Source organism: Pan troglodytes, chromosome X, assembly GCF_028858775.2.
Source record: "Pan troglodytes isolate AG18354 chromosome X, NHGRI_mPanTro3-v2.0_pri, whole genome shotgun sequence".
Taxonomy (NCBI): domain Eukaryota; kingdom Metazoa; phylum Chordata; class Mammalia; order Primates; family Hominidae; genus Pan; species Pan troglodytes.
In genome coordinates, this window is record NC_072421.2 from 138,254,641 (window position 1) to 138,273,312 (window position 18,672).

At 35.5% G+C, this 18,672-nt stretch overlaps 2 protein-coding genes across 4 annotated transcripts in view; one reads left to right on the forward strand and one right to left on the reverse strand.

Annotated features, from left to right (window-relative positions):
- Positions 1–14,416, forward strand: part of LOC129138603 (histidine-rich glycoprotein-like) — a 96,541-nt gene extending 82,125 nt beyond the window's left edge. For 2 of the 3 annotated variants that reach the window (XM_063804313.1, XM_063804314.1), the window contains exon 4: positions 4,309–5,558. The gene's annotated coding sequence lies outside the window, so the exon portion shown is untranslated. Of the gene's footprint in view, positions 1–4,308 lie in introns of all 3 variants that reach the window. The other variant, XM_063804315.1, reaches the window with a different exon arrangement.
- LOC741280 (cerebellar degeneration related 1) lies at positions 4,739–5,479 on the reverse strand. The gene has a single exon (XM_009439715.3). It carries the CDS (start codon positions 5,477–5,479, stop codon positions 4,751–4,753), a length of 729 nt encoding a protein of 242 aa, XP_009437990.2. The 3' UTR covers positions 4,739–4,750.
- Positions 14,417–18,672: the final 4,256 nt, after the last annotated feature.

Below are 18,672 nucleotides of genomic sequence, written 5' to 3' on the forward strand. Positions count from 1 at the left end.
TGGAAACATTTATCTAGGGCCCAGGTCATTTGAAATAAAATATTGAGATAAATCTAATTATTGTTTAAGACAATATCCAGTTAAAACAACCTAAGAAGTATCACTGATGAGAGTCAAAGAACATTTTACTGTGGTTGAGTTGAACAAGTCAGCAAAACTTGTAGGAGGATGAGAAAGTTTGCTATACGCTAAAGGTAGAAATAGAAGTTAATGACAACACTGCCATGTAAATGGGTGTTTTTTTCTTCTTTAAGAAAAGTCCCCCAAATATCAAAGCTGAGGTTTCTTTTAGTATGTTTTAGGCACAGTTTGAGTGGAGAGAATCTGTTGTCAAATGGCTTGGGTAAATTCTTGAGCTCAGTATTACAAAGTGCATGGAAATTTCGTTCTTTATAGACATGTTTAACCACTGTGGCAAAAAGAAAAAAAAGGAGGGGTGGGGAGAAAGGGCAGCCCAGGCTGATGAGATGTGAAGAATATGTTAGGAAACTTGTATTACATTTAAAAAGAACTTTTTGTTTAAAATCTTTCAAGTTCAAAATGCAGAGAAAGCTCTTTAAATTACACATTTGGATTACATAGCTTCTACCACCCAAATGCTAATAAAGGGTTTTGACAGTATATATAGTCTAAAAGCTTGCGTGAACAAGGTTTATGATGTGAAATGCATTGATTACTGAACTTTACATAGTATTATTACCTTTTAATGGCCTTTGATGTCAGTGTGTTATGGTTGCTTAAGAATTCAGAAATATGATGTACTATGAACAGAGTGTATATATTACTGGGAACTATAAAATCAAATAGAAAATAGATGAAAGAATTAGTATCATTAGCATAAATAACAAATATTGAGAAATTAAGTATGAATCTATTGTGTTTGAGACACTGCATTTCATCTTTCTTGCATTGCTACGTAAAGCCAAAGATATAATTAACTCATCTTTGCAAACACCTAGAATTGGTTCTTGACTACTTGGCAGTGGTATGGTGAGTGTCACAATGATAAGAAAATGGGACTTAAAGTGAGAGCTTTGCCACTGACTTCTTGTCTGCTCTGGGCTGGGGGCACCCTCTTTTTGGGTGAGTGGTGCTTAGTCCTGGCAGTACAACCCCTGGGTTATTGGGTTGTGGAGAATCAGCACGGAGGCAAGGTTTTGTAATCACACGGATCTGCTTTCAAATCCTGCCTCTACCAATTACCAGCTGTGTGACTGTGGGCATATTTCTTAACCATTCCAGACTTCAGTTTCTGATCTGTAAAATGCAGTCAAAATACCTGCATTATAGGATTGCTATAAGATTATATGAAATGCTTAGTACAGTGCCTGGCACATAGTAAGTGCTCAATAAATTGTTATGATTATTATTATTATTATAACATGAATAAGCATTATGCAACCAGAATATGAGAGTTTGCGCCTATCTTTGCAAAATTTTCACACTTTGATACTTAATTTCCCTCAAATTAAGGTATGCATGATGGTTTTAAGATGAGAGAAGGAAGTTTAAAAATGAGTTTTAGTATTTCTTTTTGTTTGCTGATGAGGGATACATGAAACAATAATTTCCTTGTCTGTAAGTTACTCCCTGATCTGCAGTGATTCTTTATGCTATAATGTGGTTATCATTACTGACATTTATTTGTGTAGTGACTAGAGGTAATCTCAGTTTTGGACATGGATGAGTTCTTATTCTCTAGAAAATAATCCATCCACTTGTTTCCACTTTAAAGAAAATTAGGTAACTGTGATATAGGGGTAAAGATAAAGCTAAATAGGACCTGCTTTGCTTGACCACCAAAATATTAGCTCAGCTGCCTTTTGAGAGAATTTGTGTAAGTCTACGTAATCTTACTAGGCAAGGAAAATTCCTCACAGCTGGCTTCTGAACTTCTTTGAATTTCATGTATTCTATGATGGCATTCAAGAAGTTTAAAATAGTGTTATTCAGAATCCTAAGTATTCATCATAACTGATGCTGTGTCTGCTGAGTGACAGAAACATCACTGCCTTAATTCTAGCCCCCACTACCACTTACCTGCATAACTGTATTAGCCTCACATCCCAACCCTTTAAGTGTTTTAGCTTGGGGTATTAGGTGTTCTACTGTATGTATCTAGTAGTCTTTGCTATTCAGCACCTTGCTGCTCAACTGGCTTTCCTTATGTACGGTTCTGATTCCAATACCTCCTCGTTCATAGACGTTTAATAACCACCCATTGTCTATATATTCCACTACTTGATCTTTAAATCATGCATGGCCTAGTTCCAGTGTACTTTCCCAGTTTTGTATGCCAGTGTTCTCTTTCATGTAATATATGTGATAGTTCCTGACTTCCTCAGCCTTATCTAAGTACTAAGGGCCTTCAGCGCATAGCTCAAGTCTAATCCCTGAAGCTTGTCACTTAAGGTCTTTGTCACTTAAGAAATTACATGTATTACCTGAAGCCAGGGTGCCTGAGAAGAGCCTACCAAGCTATAATCTTTTTCCTGTTCCCCTCCATATATGTCCAGTCTGTAGGGGTGGGTTTCTTCTCTAATTTACTTAAGCTTCCAGCCTATTTAATTAAATTAGGACATCCTCATTGATCCTCAGCCCTGTTGGTTGGGTCCCTGAATGCAACCCATTTAATTTTGGCTCTGAATACAAGGCTCCCTGTTTGGGCAATTGTCCAAACAATTGCCCAGAGATCTAAATTCTTAGGTTCTTGCCAGTTTCATCTCCTATCATTACAGCACATGATATTGTTATTTACCATTCGGCTTCAATTTTCTCTGCTTGTTCTCATATGTGAATGCTAGCCTGGAATGTACTTAACTTTACCATATCCTTGATTTGGCGTTAGAGCAGGGCATAGCAAACTAAGGCCCTTGGGCCAAATGCAGCCCAACCATTTTTTTTAAGTAAAGTTTTAATGCAGCACAGCCATCCCCATTCATTTACTTAACTGTCTGTGACTGCACTACAATGGCAGAGTTGAGTAGTTGCAACAGAGACAATGTAACCTGTAAAGCCTTAAATATTTACTTCTGAACCTTTACAGCAAATGTTTGTTGATCCCTGATCTAAAGCCAAGCAGTTCTCTCGACCTAGATACTGCTTATTCTTTGATAATTTCCCATTCCCATCTTGTTAACCAATAAGGCCAGTTCATTGAGACTATGAAGATAGCTTCCAACCCATTCAAACTATTTGCTTTTTCTTGAATTTCCCTGCCTTCTCTTTCTCACCTTCCTAGAATGCTATTTCCTTGTGTTTTGCTTTTTAGCAGAAGAGATGAAATAGTATTAAAGACTATAAGGGTAGTCTCATGATGTCTTTTAATTTAATATCTAGGCCCTAATACACAACTCTTTGAATATTGCTACTATCTTTCAGCATGACTTTCCAATACCATTAAGATTAAGCCTTTCTGTTCTTCAGTTTCTCTAACTCAAGTCTTCTAAGCTCCACAGCTTCCAACATCTTTAATTACCAGATCTTCCCAATATTATAACATCCGTGTGTTCCAGTCCCTGTCCTGCAGCATCTCCAATGCCCTTGTTTTCTAAACTTCCCAGTATTCAAGTCATTAAAAATTTAGGTCTTCTAATATCTCCAACAACCCATCTTCAAAGTCCAGGTCTTGTCTTTCAGAATCCAGAGTTCTAAATTACAAGTCTTCCATGGTCCTAATCCTCCAATGTCTCCTATATACAGGTCTTCTAGAGGCTATGTATTTCATAGTGTTTAAGTCTAGATTCTTCAATGTTTTCCAGCACTTACACCATTCAGTTTTTACATTTTTAAATGTCTCCTACATTCTAGTTTTACAGTGTATTTTTATCGCCAATTCCTCCAATGCCCAAGTCTTTAAATACCTGCAAGAACTTTCAGGTACATCAATATCCTCAACGTCTGAATGAATAGACCTCTTAATAAATATCCTGGTCTCATATTGTCCAGGCTGCCAGTATTCTTGACATCCAGCATCTTTAAAATTTAATTCTTCCAAACTGTCTTTTGACATAAATATGTCAATATCCATGCTTACCAATGTCTCCCAATATCCAGGGCTTCTCATTTTAGGATTTATAAATGTCTACATCTGCTGTTGTTTATATCTGCCAGTATTTAGGAGTTCCAAGGTACAGGACTTACAATATCTCTAATTTCCAGAGATTTCAGTGTCTATGACTTCCAATATTCAATATCCCAATGTCCAGGGCCTCCAGAAATATCAATGTCCAGAGTAACCAATGTCTTCAAAATCCAAGGCTTGCAATGTCTCCAATATCCTGTGCTTACAATGTTTCCAATGTCCAGGGTTTCCGATGGCGCCAGTGTCAAGGTCTTCCAACAACTCCGGGTCTTCCAGCGACTTCAAGTCTTCCAATAATCTCAAGGTCTTCCGGATAATCCTGAGCTTCCAGAAAATCCACATCTTCCAGACAATCCATGTCTTCCGGACAATCCATGTCTTCCAAGAAGCTCCAAGTCTTCCAGCAAATCCAGTCTTCCAGCAATTATAGGTCTTCCACCAAATCCAGATCTTCCAGGAAAATCCACGTCTTCCAGGAAATCCATGTCTTCCAATAATTTCAAGGTCTTCCATCAAATACAGATCTTCCAGCTAATCCATGTCTTCCAGAAAAATCTGTGTCTTCCACCAAATCCAAGTCTTCCAGTAAATCTAGTTCTTCCAGAAAAATCTAGATCTTCCAGTCAATCAGTGTCTTCCAGAAAGAAATCCAGGTCTTCCAGTCAATCAGTGTCTTCCAGAAAGAAATCCAGGTCTTCCAGTCAGTGTCTTCCAGAAAAATCTATGTCTTCCACCAAATCCAGGTCTTCCAGTCAATCCACATCTTCCGGAAAAAATCCAGGTCTTCCAGCCAATATATGTCTTCCTGAAGATCCATGTCTTCCAGAAAATCCATGTCTTCCAGAAAATCCACGTCTTCCAGTAACCTCCCAGTCTTCCAGAAAATCCACGTCTTCCCAACAATCCAGGTCTTCCGGATAATTTGGGTCTTCCTGAAAATCTACGTCTTCCAAAAAAGCCATGTCTTCCAGAAAATCCACATCTTCCAATGGCCTCCAGGTCTTCCAGACTATCCATGTCTTCCAGAAAATCCTTGTCTTCCCTCAAATCTATAGCTTCCAAAAAATCCGGGTCTTCCAGGAAATCCGTGTCTTCCAGCAAGTCCACGTCTTCCAACAAAGCCATGTCTTCCAGACTATCCACGTCTTCCAGAAAATCCTTGTCTTCCCTCAAATCCATAGCTTCCGAAAAATCCAGGTCTTCCAGGAAATCCGTGTCTTCCAGCAAATCCACGTCTTCCAACAAAGCCATGTCTTCCATCAAATTAATGTCTTCCAGCCTACTTGTGTCTTCCAACAAAGGTGTGTCTTCCAACAAAGGTACGTCTTCCAACAAAGGTACGTCTTCCAACAAAGGTACGTCTTCCAGAAAATCCATGTCTTCCAACCAAGCCATGTCTTCCAGAAAATCCACGTCTTCCAGAAAATATATGTCTTCCAACTAAGCTACGTCTTCCAACAAATCCATGTCTTCCTATATCTCCAGGTCTTCCAGCATCTCCAGGGCTTCCAGCATCTGCTCGTCTTCCAACATCTCCACGTCTTCCAGCATCTCTACGTCTTCCAGCATCTTCATGTCTTCCAACAACTACCCAGTCTTCCATCAACTGGCTCAATATCCATGTCTTCCAACGTCTCCAGTGTGCTGATCTTCTGACATTCAGGTCTTCCAGTGTCTGCAATATCCAGGTATTCTAACATGTTCTATAGTCCAGATCTTCCAACCTTTCCCCAGGTCCAGGCCTTTTCAAATCTAGGCTTCCCCTGTCTGAGCCTTCCCATGTTAAAATCACTCTACAGAAAAATCTTCCAACTCAACTATTTCTGCTTCTAGTTGAATTAGCTTCAAAAACATTTAATGGGACATTCCTCCTTATACACCAGATCTTATGAACCAATAGTACTGCAGTTTGTGTTTTTTACTATTAGGAAATGTGTGTTTAATCTCTACAACTTTTAAAAATAATGTCCATAATAAAACTTCTGCAGAATAAACAGATAGGACTGCTGCAATAAATTTTACTACTTCACTAGTGCTTACGGTTTTTATACAGTTGACTATGTTTAGGTCTAAGTGAAATTTTTATTTAATGAGAAAAATTCCTGTTTAAGACTGGTATTTTAGGTAAAGTTAACATTATTTGTCCATTTTAAATGATATTAATTTTTATCATTGGTCTTACATGACCGAATAATAATATAATAATAATAATAATAATAATAATAACAACAACAACACTTAACATAGCATTTGCTACATCCAGGCACTGTTCTCAGATCCTTACATGCATTAACTCATTTAATCTATTTAATCTTCACAACAACCCATTGAAGCTAGGTACCATCATTATCCCTATTTTACAGATGAGGAAACTGGCACACAGAGGTGAAGTGAATTTTGTCCACAGGACACAACTACTAAATAATGGAGCCAGATTTAAACCCGGCTAGCCTGTTGTGACAGTCCATGATTGTAACCACTATGCTATAATATCTGCTGTTTAAAATCATGATAGAATGATGTGATCCAAAGGTTGATTGCTTCCACATTTTGTGTACAATATTATACAATCCCGTATACAAATGGTCTCGCTTGATCCTGTCACTGCCAGAGTCTGTTTGTATGCACAGCTTTTATTCCCCAACCAGCTACTGCCATTCCCTTGGACCTGTATATGGAAGTAGGTGCAAACACTTTCTGATACCATTTTCAGTTTTGGCAGGAAGAATATAAGGAAGCACTGAGTTCAATTACCCTTTGCTTCAGAATCATATTCATAGCTCCATGCTTTGAGTACTGGTGCTTGGAATTTAACTCTTCTATCTATTTGAATCCCCTTTTACTGACTTTTGTCCAGTTTGCACCTTACTATGTGGAGCACTTACCATTAGTTTGTTTCTAACCTCCAGCATCTACCTGCTTCAAATATCGCAACCTCCTGGGTTCCTGGCCACTGCCTTGTATCCGACTAATGGTAGCTGCAACTCCTTAAATCCCAGCATGCTGATCTGGAGAACCAAGTAGTTGGTTCTCTAAGTCTCAGCTCCCACCAGGTGCCTTCAGCAATGTTGCTACCCATGCTTCTGGCTGGCATGAAAAGCATGAAAACCACATAATTAAATTTTTACAGTTAGGCAGGGACTCTCTAAAGATTTAAAATCCTCTATATGATAACAAAAAGGAACAATGATAATGCCAATTAAAATAGAAATACCTTCTGAATGTCTAATGATTTATACTTTACAAAGTGCTGTCACCTCATTCATTCATTCATTCATTCAACAAATATTTATTGAGCGCTAACTGTATGCCAGGCATGTTTTGATAAAGCTTAAAATCATCTGTGGGAAACAACATACAGATGATAATTGGAAAATTATTTATCAATTGTTAAGGCCATGAAGAAAAAGTAACTGAGAGTCTGGAAAATCAAGGAAAGCATTCCTAAAGAAGTAATATTTATTGTGACTCTGAAGAATCTATATTCTCATTTGGTTCTCACAATATAGCCTTGTGACTTAAATAAAACAGATTTTTTGTGTATCAGTTTTACTAATCTGAGTGCTAACAATAGCCATGGGACCCAGCTGTTTTGACCTCTTTATTTTCCCTGCTACTCATTTTGCCTTAAAATATATATGAAGTACTATTTGAAAATTTATATCAAGGGATATAAAAATGTACTTTTTGGTTTAGTATATTCCACTTCAAGGAATCTGTCCAAGGAAATTATCTAAAATGTGGATAACTCACACACAAAGATACTCCTCACATAGTTATTTGGTATAGTGAAAAACAGAAAAACCTTAGTCTAACATTCAGGGAATGATTAAGTAAATGTGCCATGTACCTATGATGGAATATTCTTCCATTAAAATGCTATGGCATATTCATTTTATAAGTTAAGTGAAAAATCAGCATACAAGGTTACATAAAGTGTGATGGCAACTATTTTAAAATATATAATCAGTGACAAATGACTAGAAGTAAATGTATTGGGGACTGTAAACTAATTATTACTGGATGGGTTGGATTATGTATGATTTTATTTTCTTCTATATATTCTTTTATTTTTAAGTTCTTACAATGTACAGGTATTTTCTATTCAGGAAAAATATTTAAACAATTGTGCACAAAACTATTCATCTTTTTTCTTGTACATGGAATCAAGTTTTACTGTTGGAAACACTTCAAAATATATGTTAGCAAAGTGAAAAAAACAAATTCTCAAATAATTTCAGTATCTAGAGATAATCACTGTAAGGATTTTCGTGTATGCTCTTGTAGACACTTTTACTAGCATATTTTCTTGTACAAAATGTAATCATACTGCAATTTAACCTATTTCTTTCTTACACTTAATAAATTGTGAACAACTTTCTATGTCAGTAACTGTGCAGCTATGTAATAATTTTAATATATAATTTACTTACTCCATCTCCTATTGGTGAGCATTAAGTTCCTTCCAATTTTCTTGTATTATAAAAACTTCTGTGATCAGCACATACTTTATGTAAGGTGTGAAGAACACAAACTGTGTCATTCTACCTGGTGTTCCTGTACATATTTGTGTGCAGATGTGTTTGGGTATTACTTAGGATAAATTTCTAAAAGGAGAGTTGCTGAGCCAAACAAGACCATGTGCATCATAATGTTTATCACAGCAAAAAAATTACAAGCAATCATGTGTCTAACAGTTGGGGTGGTTAGAAAATTATATTGTAACTATCTAATGGAATACTGTGCGGTCATTTAAATTTATACCATGGAAGAATATTTACCAAAATGGGAATATGTTCATAAGGTATCATCAGTGAGAGAAATAGGTCACAAAAAATATGTATAATGTTCATGTTTCATAGAAGGAAAACTAAATACTTTCAGGAAAATAACTAGAAGATATACACTAAAATGTTAGTAGTAAAAGTCCCAAAAAGAAAATGGATAAATCATGGTATATTTCATGTAAAATATTATATAGTCATTATATGAATGTTCTACAGCTACACATAACAATATGGGTAGATTTTACTTCTAGAATATTAAGATATCAAGTCTCAAAAGACTACATATAGTAGGATATCCTTTTTATATTATTCAAAAACAGGTAAAACTAAGCACTATATTATTTAGGGCTACATACACATACCATACAAATAATTAATTAAAAAGCAAAAAAAATTTAAAATTGAAGATGATGGTCACTGGGGTTGAGGAAAGAGGGTCAGAATATGGGAGGACAATGTACATGAATTCATATTATGGTTAACATTCTAGTACTCGTGTGTTGGGTAGTGGTTGGTGTCATTATGTAATTGAAATCCCATTATTGATTATTTAATACTTTTATGATTATTATTAACATTAAATAAAAAGGCAAGTTAATGAGTAAAAATAAAAGAGGGCCTTGCATGAATCAATGAGACACTGTGCACAATCTAAGGATTATTAATCCCTTTCTGTACATTTGTCTTTCATTATTTTTTAAAGTAATTTATCTGTGGGTAGTAAGACTACATGGGATTTTTATTCTCTTTTGGTTCTTTGTTCTCGAAATGTTCTATTTTGAACATGTGTTATTTTCAAAATTAAAATATATTTAAACTTTATGTTAATGTGTTTTTATTGATATAGGAAAATACAATATTATATTTATTGAAAAACAAGCTCAAAATTACATAGCGCATGATCCAAAATATGTTGAAAATACATAACAGGGAGTGAAAAGAAAAGTGTTGATATGTTAACAATAGTTGCTTCTGTGTAGTCAGATTTCAAATCACTTTTTTTCTGTTTCCATATATACACATATATATGTATATACGTATATTCCATATATACACATATGTATCTATATTCCATATATACACATATATGTATCTATATTCCATATATACACATATATGTATCTATATTCCATATATACATATATATGTATATATGTATATTCCATATATGCATATTCCATATATATACACATATATATGGAATATATATACATATATATACACATATATGTGTATATATATATATGTGTGTGTGTGTGTTTAATAGGGTGGGCTTATTTTTTGTTATAAAAGTAATATATGTTTGTACTAAAAAGTAAAAAAAAGCAGTAGTGTATAAAGTAAAAAGTGAAAATATCCTTCTCCTAATCCTATCTATCTCCCAGAGATAGCCATGACTCTTTGTTTTGTTACCTTCCTCATACTTTTTTTATTTACTTGAATGTATTCTCATGTGTTTTAGAAAATGAAAATACGTAACGGAGTGAGAAGAAAAGTGTTGATATATCATTATTAACATTAAATGTTATAATAATAGAATAATAATATTATTATTAACATTAAATTAACATCCTATACATATATTCTACAACTTGCTTTTCTCCTGAGCTGTAGAAAGTCATTTTATAAAACAGCTACAGGAAATTTCAGAGTAGGGTGTACTATATTATTTATTCAATTCTTTCCACATTAGATCTTTAGGTTGTTAACAGTTTGTAGCTATTATAGATAATGCTATATAAAGCATCTTTACAATCTATTATTTATTTAATTCTTTCCACATGATAGATCTTTTGGTTGTTAACAGTTTGTTGCTAATATAGATAATGATATATAAAGCATCTTTACAATTTTTTGCACTTTTACAAGGATTTTAAAGAGCTAGTACCTGAGAAATAAAATTTCTGGATCAACATGTTTGAGCTAAATTGCCCTCCTGCCATGCTGAATGCTATTATTTTTGACTTTTGTCAATATTTTGGATGGAAAATCTAATCTCATTCCTTTAAATTATTTTTCTCTTATAATTTGTAAAGTTAAGCAACTTTTCATACATTTACTAGCTATTTTTATTTCTTCTGTAAGAAATTGCTTGTTTGTGTCCTTTACCTATTCTTTTGTTGTGTCATTTGTCTTTTTTTATTATTAATTTGTAGATCTCTGGATATTGGAGCTGATATCCTTTTGTCTGGTGTATATTGCAAATGTTTATCATTTGTCTTTTAAATTTATTTATGGTGCTATTTACCATAAAGAAGATTTAATTATGTAAATAGACAAACATTTTAATCTTTTATAATTTCTTGTTTTTGTTTCATATTTAGATAGGCTTCTGCACTCCCAAGATTATAAAAGTATTCTCCTATATATTCTTCTAATCACAAAATATACTTTTTGAGATATGGTCTTTCTGTGTTGTCCACACTGGTCTTGAACTCTTGGGCCAAAGAGATCTTCTTGCCTCAGCCTCCCGAGTAGCTGGGACTACAGGTGTGGGCCAGTGTGCCTGGTTCTTCCAATATTTTGTACGTTCTTATTGCTTAGTACTCTATGTAGAATTGGCTTTTCTTTTATAAGTGTTTCCATGGTACAGAGTAGGAATCTAAGCTTATTTTTTTCAGAAGAGAGAGTCCGTTTTTTCAACTTACTTATTCAATTGAATTATTTCCATACTGATTTGAAATTCTCTTTTTATCATGAACTATATGGGTTTTTTTATGTTTCTTTTCTGTTCAACTGATAATATTTCTCTAGTACTGAGCTAGTACCTCACTGCTTTAATTACTGTAGCATTATGTTTTGACATATGATGGGACTGCTTCCCCTATATTATTATTTATTTTTTTCAGAATTTTTCGCTATTCTTGTGCATCCCATTTTTCCAGATTAATTTTAAAATTAACTCATGAATGCCCATAAAAAATTAATCCCTTGGAAATGCTTCAGACCTTTTGAGTAACATGTCAAGAACTGCCATCTTTATGATAGTGGGTTTTGCATCTAGTAACGAGGGATCTGTCTCAATTTATTTAAATTTATTGTACTCTCCATTTAGATATTAAAATAATTGTTAGGCTTATTTGTTTATAGTTTTAATTCCTCTTACGTGAATGATATTGCATTTTAAAAATTCATTATCATTAGTGCATAGAAAAGCTATTTAATATTTATCTTGTATCCAGGTATCATATTGAACTCTATTCCTAGCTCTAACAGTAGTTTTTATTTTCATTTGATTATCTTGATTTCTTAGATACACAATCATGCCATTTGCAAATAATAAAACTTTTGTCTTTTCCTTGCTAATGTTTCTATCTATTTTTTTTTTAGCACATTGGTAAAGACTTTATAACTTCCAGGACAATGCAGATTGATGTTGGTTAATAAAGAGCAGGCAACCTTCTGTTTTTGGCTCTAATAGAAATGCCTCATTGTTTAAATATTATAATTGCCATTGTTTCTGATAAATGCCCCTTTTCAAGTTATGGAAATGCCCTTCTGTTCTTGATTGACTTATAATTTTATCAGGGATGGATACAGAATGTTATCAATCAAGATGCCTTTTCTGGCATCTGACAAGCTGACATCAAGGTGATGATATGGTTATTCTCTTTAATCCATTAATGTAGTTAATTACATAATGTTGAGCTATTCTTAGATTCCTGGAATAAAACTGATTTGGTAGTGGTGTTTTGGTATGTCATTATTTTATTTAGGATATAAAACTCTATATGAACAAATGCCTATAGAAGTGCCCTATTACCTCTTTCACATCATGGCACCCTGGGGTAAATAGACAAGATTGCTCAGGGCAAAGGCAACTTGGCTTCACAGGATCTGCCTGGTTGACCCAACGTCTTAGGACATAAAGATTACAGTACACATACAACCCATTCGCAGGACACCAGTGTGCTGAGGTACACTTGTTGGGAAACTCTTATTTATTGTTTTCCTTTCTGCGATACCCATTTCCTGATTTGATATTAGGATTATGATATTTTTGTGAATAAAGATTTTTCTTTTTCCACAATGTAAATAACTTAGACACAAGCTGTTCCTTAAACAATTGGTAACACTCACCAATATAACTGTTTTGTCCTAGTACATGCTTGGGGCCTAGAAATTTAAATCTTTCCATTTCTTGTATGATTATTTTATCCAAGATTTTCTCCTCTTCTGGAGTCAATTTTGTCAAAACTGTCCATTTCATCTGGATTTTCAAATGTATTGATTGGAAATTACACATAATATTTCCCAATGTGCCTTAATTTGCATATATGTGGCTATATGCTTTTTTATTTTCTCTGGTAGGACTTTCCTTAGATTTGTATATTTTATTTTCAGTTATCTATTTTTTTAAAATACCAAGTGTTTTCAAATATCACTTTCTGCTTTTGTAAATTCCTTCTTTTTACATTCTTTAGTTCTGTTTGATCTCTTTCTAGATTCTCTAGGTAATGTTTAGTTTACTTTTAATTCTTTCTTTTCTGTTTAGTGCATTTAAGTTAGAAAATTTCCTCTAAATACATGTTTGATTGTATCCCATAGTTTTCAGCATTTTCATGTTTGTTTGTTTGTTTTTTTGTCACCTCATATTTAAAGCTTTGTTTTCCTGTTTCATCCAAGAGTTATTTAGAAGTGTATATATTTCAGTGTGGTTAGGTTTTAGTTGATGTTTTGCTTCCTATCCCTTTTTCCCTTAATTACTACTTATACTATCTCATGGATGGAGAATGTTTCTTGCATGAGTTATACCTCTTGGAATATTTTCTTTGTATTCTATATGAAATTTTTATAAATATTCCATGAACAATTGGAGAAAATACATATTTTTTGTTGGGGTAAATATTATATCATGCTTCTACAAATTAAGTCAAATTAGTTCATTGTTATTCAAATTTTCTATTTTTGTCTGATTTATCTAAATTTTCTAATAAAAAAATATAAAATGTCTCACTTCATGGTTTTATTACAGTCTCCTATTTCTAACTTTTTTGGCTTGACATATTTGAAATTGCTTTTCAGGGTTTTTTTTATGATTATCTTATTGGATTGTATTAGTTCACAATGTATATTAATTCAAAAAGATACCTTCCTTGATTCATTTAATGATTTTTGTTTTGACTCTTCTATGCTACCTCTACTTTATTTTTGTTACCATTTGCCTACTATATTCATACCAGTATTTTCAGCTTTTCTCTGTTGTTTTGGTTTGGGTATATCTTTTCAAGACTGCATGTGATGAGTTTTTTTACTCGATCTCGCAATGTCTACCTTAATATTTCACAATTAAACCTTTCATATTTATTATAATTTGGTAATATTCATTAATTTTTCTGTCTTTTTAAAGTCTTGATAGATTTGTCAAAGTATATGTACTTCTTCCTATGCTGGTTTAGAAGTTCGAAATATCACTTCTAATAGTGATTATGCTCAAATAGGTACATATATACATACATATTTATTTTTTACTTTATATACTTTTGTGCAATTGGAACTTTTGAAGTATGTAATATTTTTGTAATAAAAAAAGAGGAAAGAAACATCTGCTTTTTAATGTGTCTAGTATTTGTTCCTTTGTCACCAATCTCATTCCCCTTGCTTGGGCTATCGTCATCCAAATTTTAGGTCCTTCCACAAATTTCTCAGTTTCTCACTACTGCCCATCCTGTTTATTGCTACCAGATTAATCTCTTTAAATATCATTTTTTCATATCACTCAAAAACATACAATTCAAGTTTCATCATTAAATCTAAACATCCACATGTGCCCTCCAAGTGCCCATGACCTTCCCTACATAATCATCTTTGTTCTCTACTTGCCCATGGGTTATCTACTCTAGTCAGACTGGTTTTCTCACTACCACATGCATCAGTATCTGTTCCCTCCTTTACTTTCATTTATGTTGCTCTCTAAACTTTTTCTGTTTTCTCAGAGTCCTACCCAACCATACCTCTCTCAGAAGATTTGTTATTCTGTTCCAGTAGTTTTCCATCAGGGAACGCCTACATCTTCAGGAAGGAGAAATAGTCTGGTTACAAAACTGTGGGAACAAACTTTATTTTTGAACCTGAAACCTTCAAACATTTTATTTTGATTGAAAAGAGACATTTTGACCATATATTAAAATTATTTATTAGGTTGGTGCAAAAGTAATTTAATTGTGGTTTTTGCTATTAAAAGAAATGGCAAAAATCACAATTACTTTTTCACCAAACTAATAACTTTGAGATTGATATTAACCCCTCACCCCAAACCAGAATTTCCCTTACGCTTCTACCTTAGTAACAGTGTTGGTCACCACCACCTCAATTTAAATATTTTCCCCAGTTTATGCACTTTTTGAATCCCCCCTACCAGAGGAAAGTCAATCTTTCACTTCTTTGAGAGCTGGTTTGACCATGCTAGCATTTATTTCATGATCTTGAGCTCCTCTGGAAGTTTCTATCAGTTTCTCCAGGACTGAGATTCCAACAGGGCCTTTGCTTTCATTTCAGTCAGTGTGGCCCTTCCTGTCCTGGAATGAAACTAGGAATGGGGCCCAAGAACTGTGGGCACTGAAAAAATGTACATTTTCTTATGGTATCACGAACTAATCAGCTTTCTATGATGCTTCTACCCAACAAGATGAAGTCTTTAGCATACTTTGTATTTTCAGTACTTTCACTTCTTCCCCTAACACCTCCTTCAGATGACTCTGCCTGCAAAGTTCCTAATAGAGAGAACAGCTGCAAGCAATACTATCCTCACGAGGTGGAGCTCTTTTGGAACAAAAAAGCTGAATTCTTGCTGAATCACTGACCTTTTTCTAGGTTTTAAAATAATTTTGTTGTTTACACTATGCATTTTTATTTTAGGACCTTTACTTAATTTTCTTAGTTTTAAAAATTTACTTAGTTTTCTTAATTTCATAGCCACATTAACAGTAATTATTGAGACAATATGTTTTCCTTGTGACCACTAAGTCGTCTCCCTTATTGCATGTATTAGTTCGTTTTAACACTGCTGATAAAAGACATACCCGAGACTGGGTAATTTATAAAGAAAGAAAGGTTTAATGGTCTCACAGTTCCATGTAGCTGGGGAGGCCTCACAATCATGGTGGAAGGCGAAAGGCACTTCTTATGTGGTGGCGGCAAGAGAGAATGAGAACCAAGCGAAAGGGGTTTCCCCTTATAAAACCATCAGATCTCATGAGACTTGTTCACTATCACAAGAAAAGTATGGGGGAACCACCCTCATGATTCAATTATCTCCCAAAGGGTCCTTCCCACAACACATGGGAATTAAGGGAGCTACAATTCAACATGATATCTGGGTGGGGAAGCCAAACCATATCATTCTGCCCCTGCCCTCCACCCAAATCTCATGTCTACACATTTCAAAACAAATCATGCCTTCCCAACAGTCCCCCATAGTCTTAAATCATTTTGGCATTAACTCAAAAGTCCACAGTTCAAAGTCTCATCCCATACAAGTCAAGTCCCTTCTGCCGATAAGCCTGTAAAATCAGAAGCAGGTTAGTTACTTCCTAGATACAATGGGGGTACAGGCATTGGATAAATACACCCATTCCTAATGGGAGAAATGAGCCAAGACGAAGGGGCTAAAGGCCCCATGCAAGTCTGAAATCAAGTAGGGCAGTCAAATCTTAAAGCTCCAGAATGATCTCCTTTGACTCTATGTCTCACAACCAGGTCACACTGATGTAAGAGGTGGGTTTTCATGGTCGACAGCTCTACTCCTGTGGCTTTGCCTGGTACAGCCTCCCTCCTGGCTGCTTTCACAGGCTGGTGTTGAGTGTCTGCAGCTTTTCCAGGCACACAGTGAAAGCTGTTGGTGGATCTACCATTCTGGAGTCTGGAGGACAGTGGCCCTCTTCTCACAGCTTCACTAGGCAGTGCCCCACCGGGGACTCAGTGCGGGCTTGAACCCCACATTTTCCTTCCCCATTGCCCTAGCAGAAGGTTTCTGTGAGGGCCTTGCCCCTGCAGCAAACTTCTGCCTGGACATCCAGGAGTTTCCATATATCCTCGGAAATCTAGACGGAGGTTCCCAGACCTCAATTCTTGACTTCTGGGCACCTGAAGGCTTAACGCCATGTGGAAGCTGCCAAGGCTTTGGGCTGGCACCCTCTGAAGCCACAGCCCGAGCTGTACCTTGGCCTTTTTTAGTCACAGCTAAAGCAGCTGGGTCACCAGGCATCAATGCCCTAGGCTGCACACAGCAAGGGGGCCCTGGACCCAGCCCACGAAACCACTTTTTCCTCCTAAGACTCTGGGCCTGTGATGGGACTGGTTACTGCAAAGGTCTCTCACATACCCTGGAGACATTTTCCCCATTGTCTTGGTGATTAACATTTGGCTCCTTGTTACTTATGCAAATTTCTGCAGCCAGCTTGAATTTCTCCCCAGAAAATGGGTTTTTCTTTTCTATTGCATCATCAGGCTGCAAATTTTCTGAATTTTTATGCTCTGTTTCCATTTTAAAACTGAATGCCCTTAACAGCACACAAGTCACATCCTGAATGCTTTGCTGCTTAGAAATTTATTCTGCCAGACACCCTAAATCATCTCCTGCAAGTTCAAAATTCCACAATCTCTAGGGCAGGGGCAAAATGCTGCCAGTCTCTTTGCTAAAACATAGCAAGAGTCACCTTTGCTACAGTTTCCAACAAGTTCCTCATCTCTATCTGAGACCACCTCAGTCTGGATTTCATTGTATATATCATTATCAGCATTTTGGTCAAAGCCATTCATCAAGTCTCTAGGAAGTTCCAAACTTTCCCACATTTTCCTGTCTTCTTCTGAGCCCTGGAAAATGTTCCAACTTCTGCGTGTTACCCAGTTCCAAATTTGCTTCCACATTTTTGGGTATCTTTACCGCAGCACCTCACTCTACTAGTATGAGTTTGCTGTATTAGTCTGTTTTCATGCTACTGATAAAAATATACTCGAGACTGGGTAATTTGTAAAGAAAAGGAGGTTTAATGAACTCACAGTTCCACGTGGCTGAGGAGGCCTCACAGTCATAGTGGAAGGTAAAAGGCACTTCTTACATGGAAGTATGAGAACCAAGCAAAAGGGGTTTCCCCTGATAAATCCATCAGATCTTGTGAGACTTATTCACTATCACGAGAACAGTATGTGGGAAACCAGCCCCATGATTCAATTATCTCCTGCCGGGTCCCTCCCACAACATGTGGGAATTATGGGAGCTACAATTAAAGGTTAGATTTGGGTGGGCACAAAGCCAAACTATATCATTGCATACATTTCTAGTTTTTGGTGACTGAAGCATATACTTTTTTCCTGAATGGTGGTATAAAGTCTGAGTTTTTCATTGCTCAACAAACCTTCTCTTCAGTACCTAGGATTCCTGGGGAAGTGTAGCTGCAAATGTCCACACAGGATGGGATTCTGACACATTTAAACTCACTGTTGTACCATCACCTCTTTATATGTGGTATTATGTCATTCAGAAAGAACTCGCACAATATATATGGTTTTATTTTGACTCATTCTCACCATCAAAAAGGTTCTGCCCTCATTAACAATGTGAATACCCAAGTGCCCATGCAATATCTGCCCCCATGTTCCCAGTAGCCGAGAAAGTACACAGATCTGAGTTAATATCTAGACTCAGGTGGACCTGATAAAAATTTGTCTGAGGATCGTAATCGTACATGCATTTTCCACAGCACAGCCCTGACCCTTGGTAGATTTTGATATCTAGCTACAATGGTTTGTACTGGTGCCCCAATCTAACGACATATTATATAAAACTTGTTTCTTGCTTAC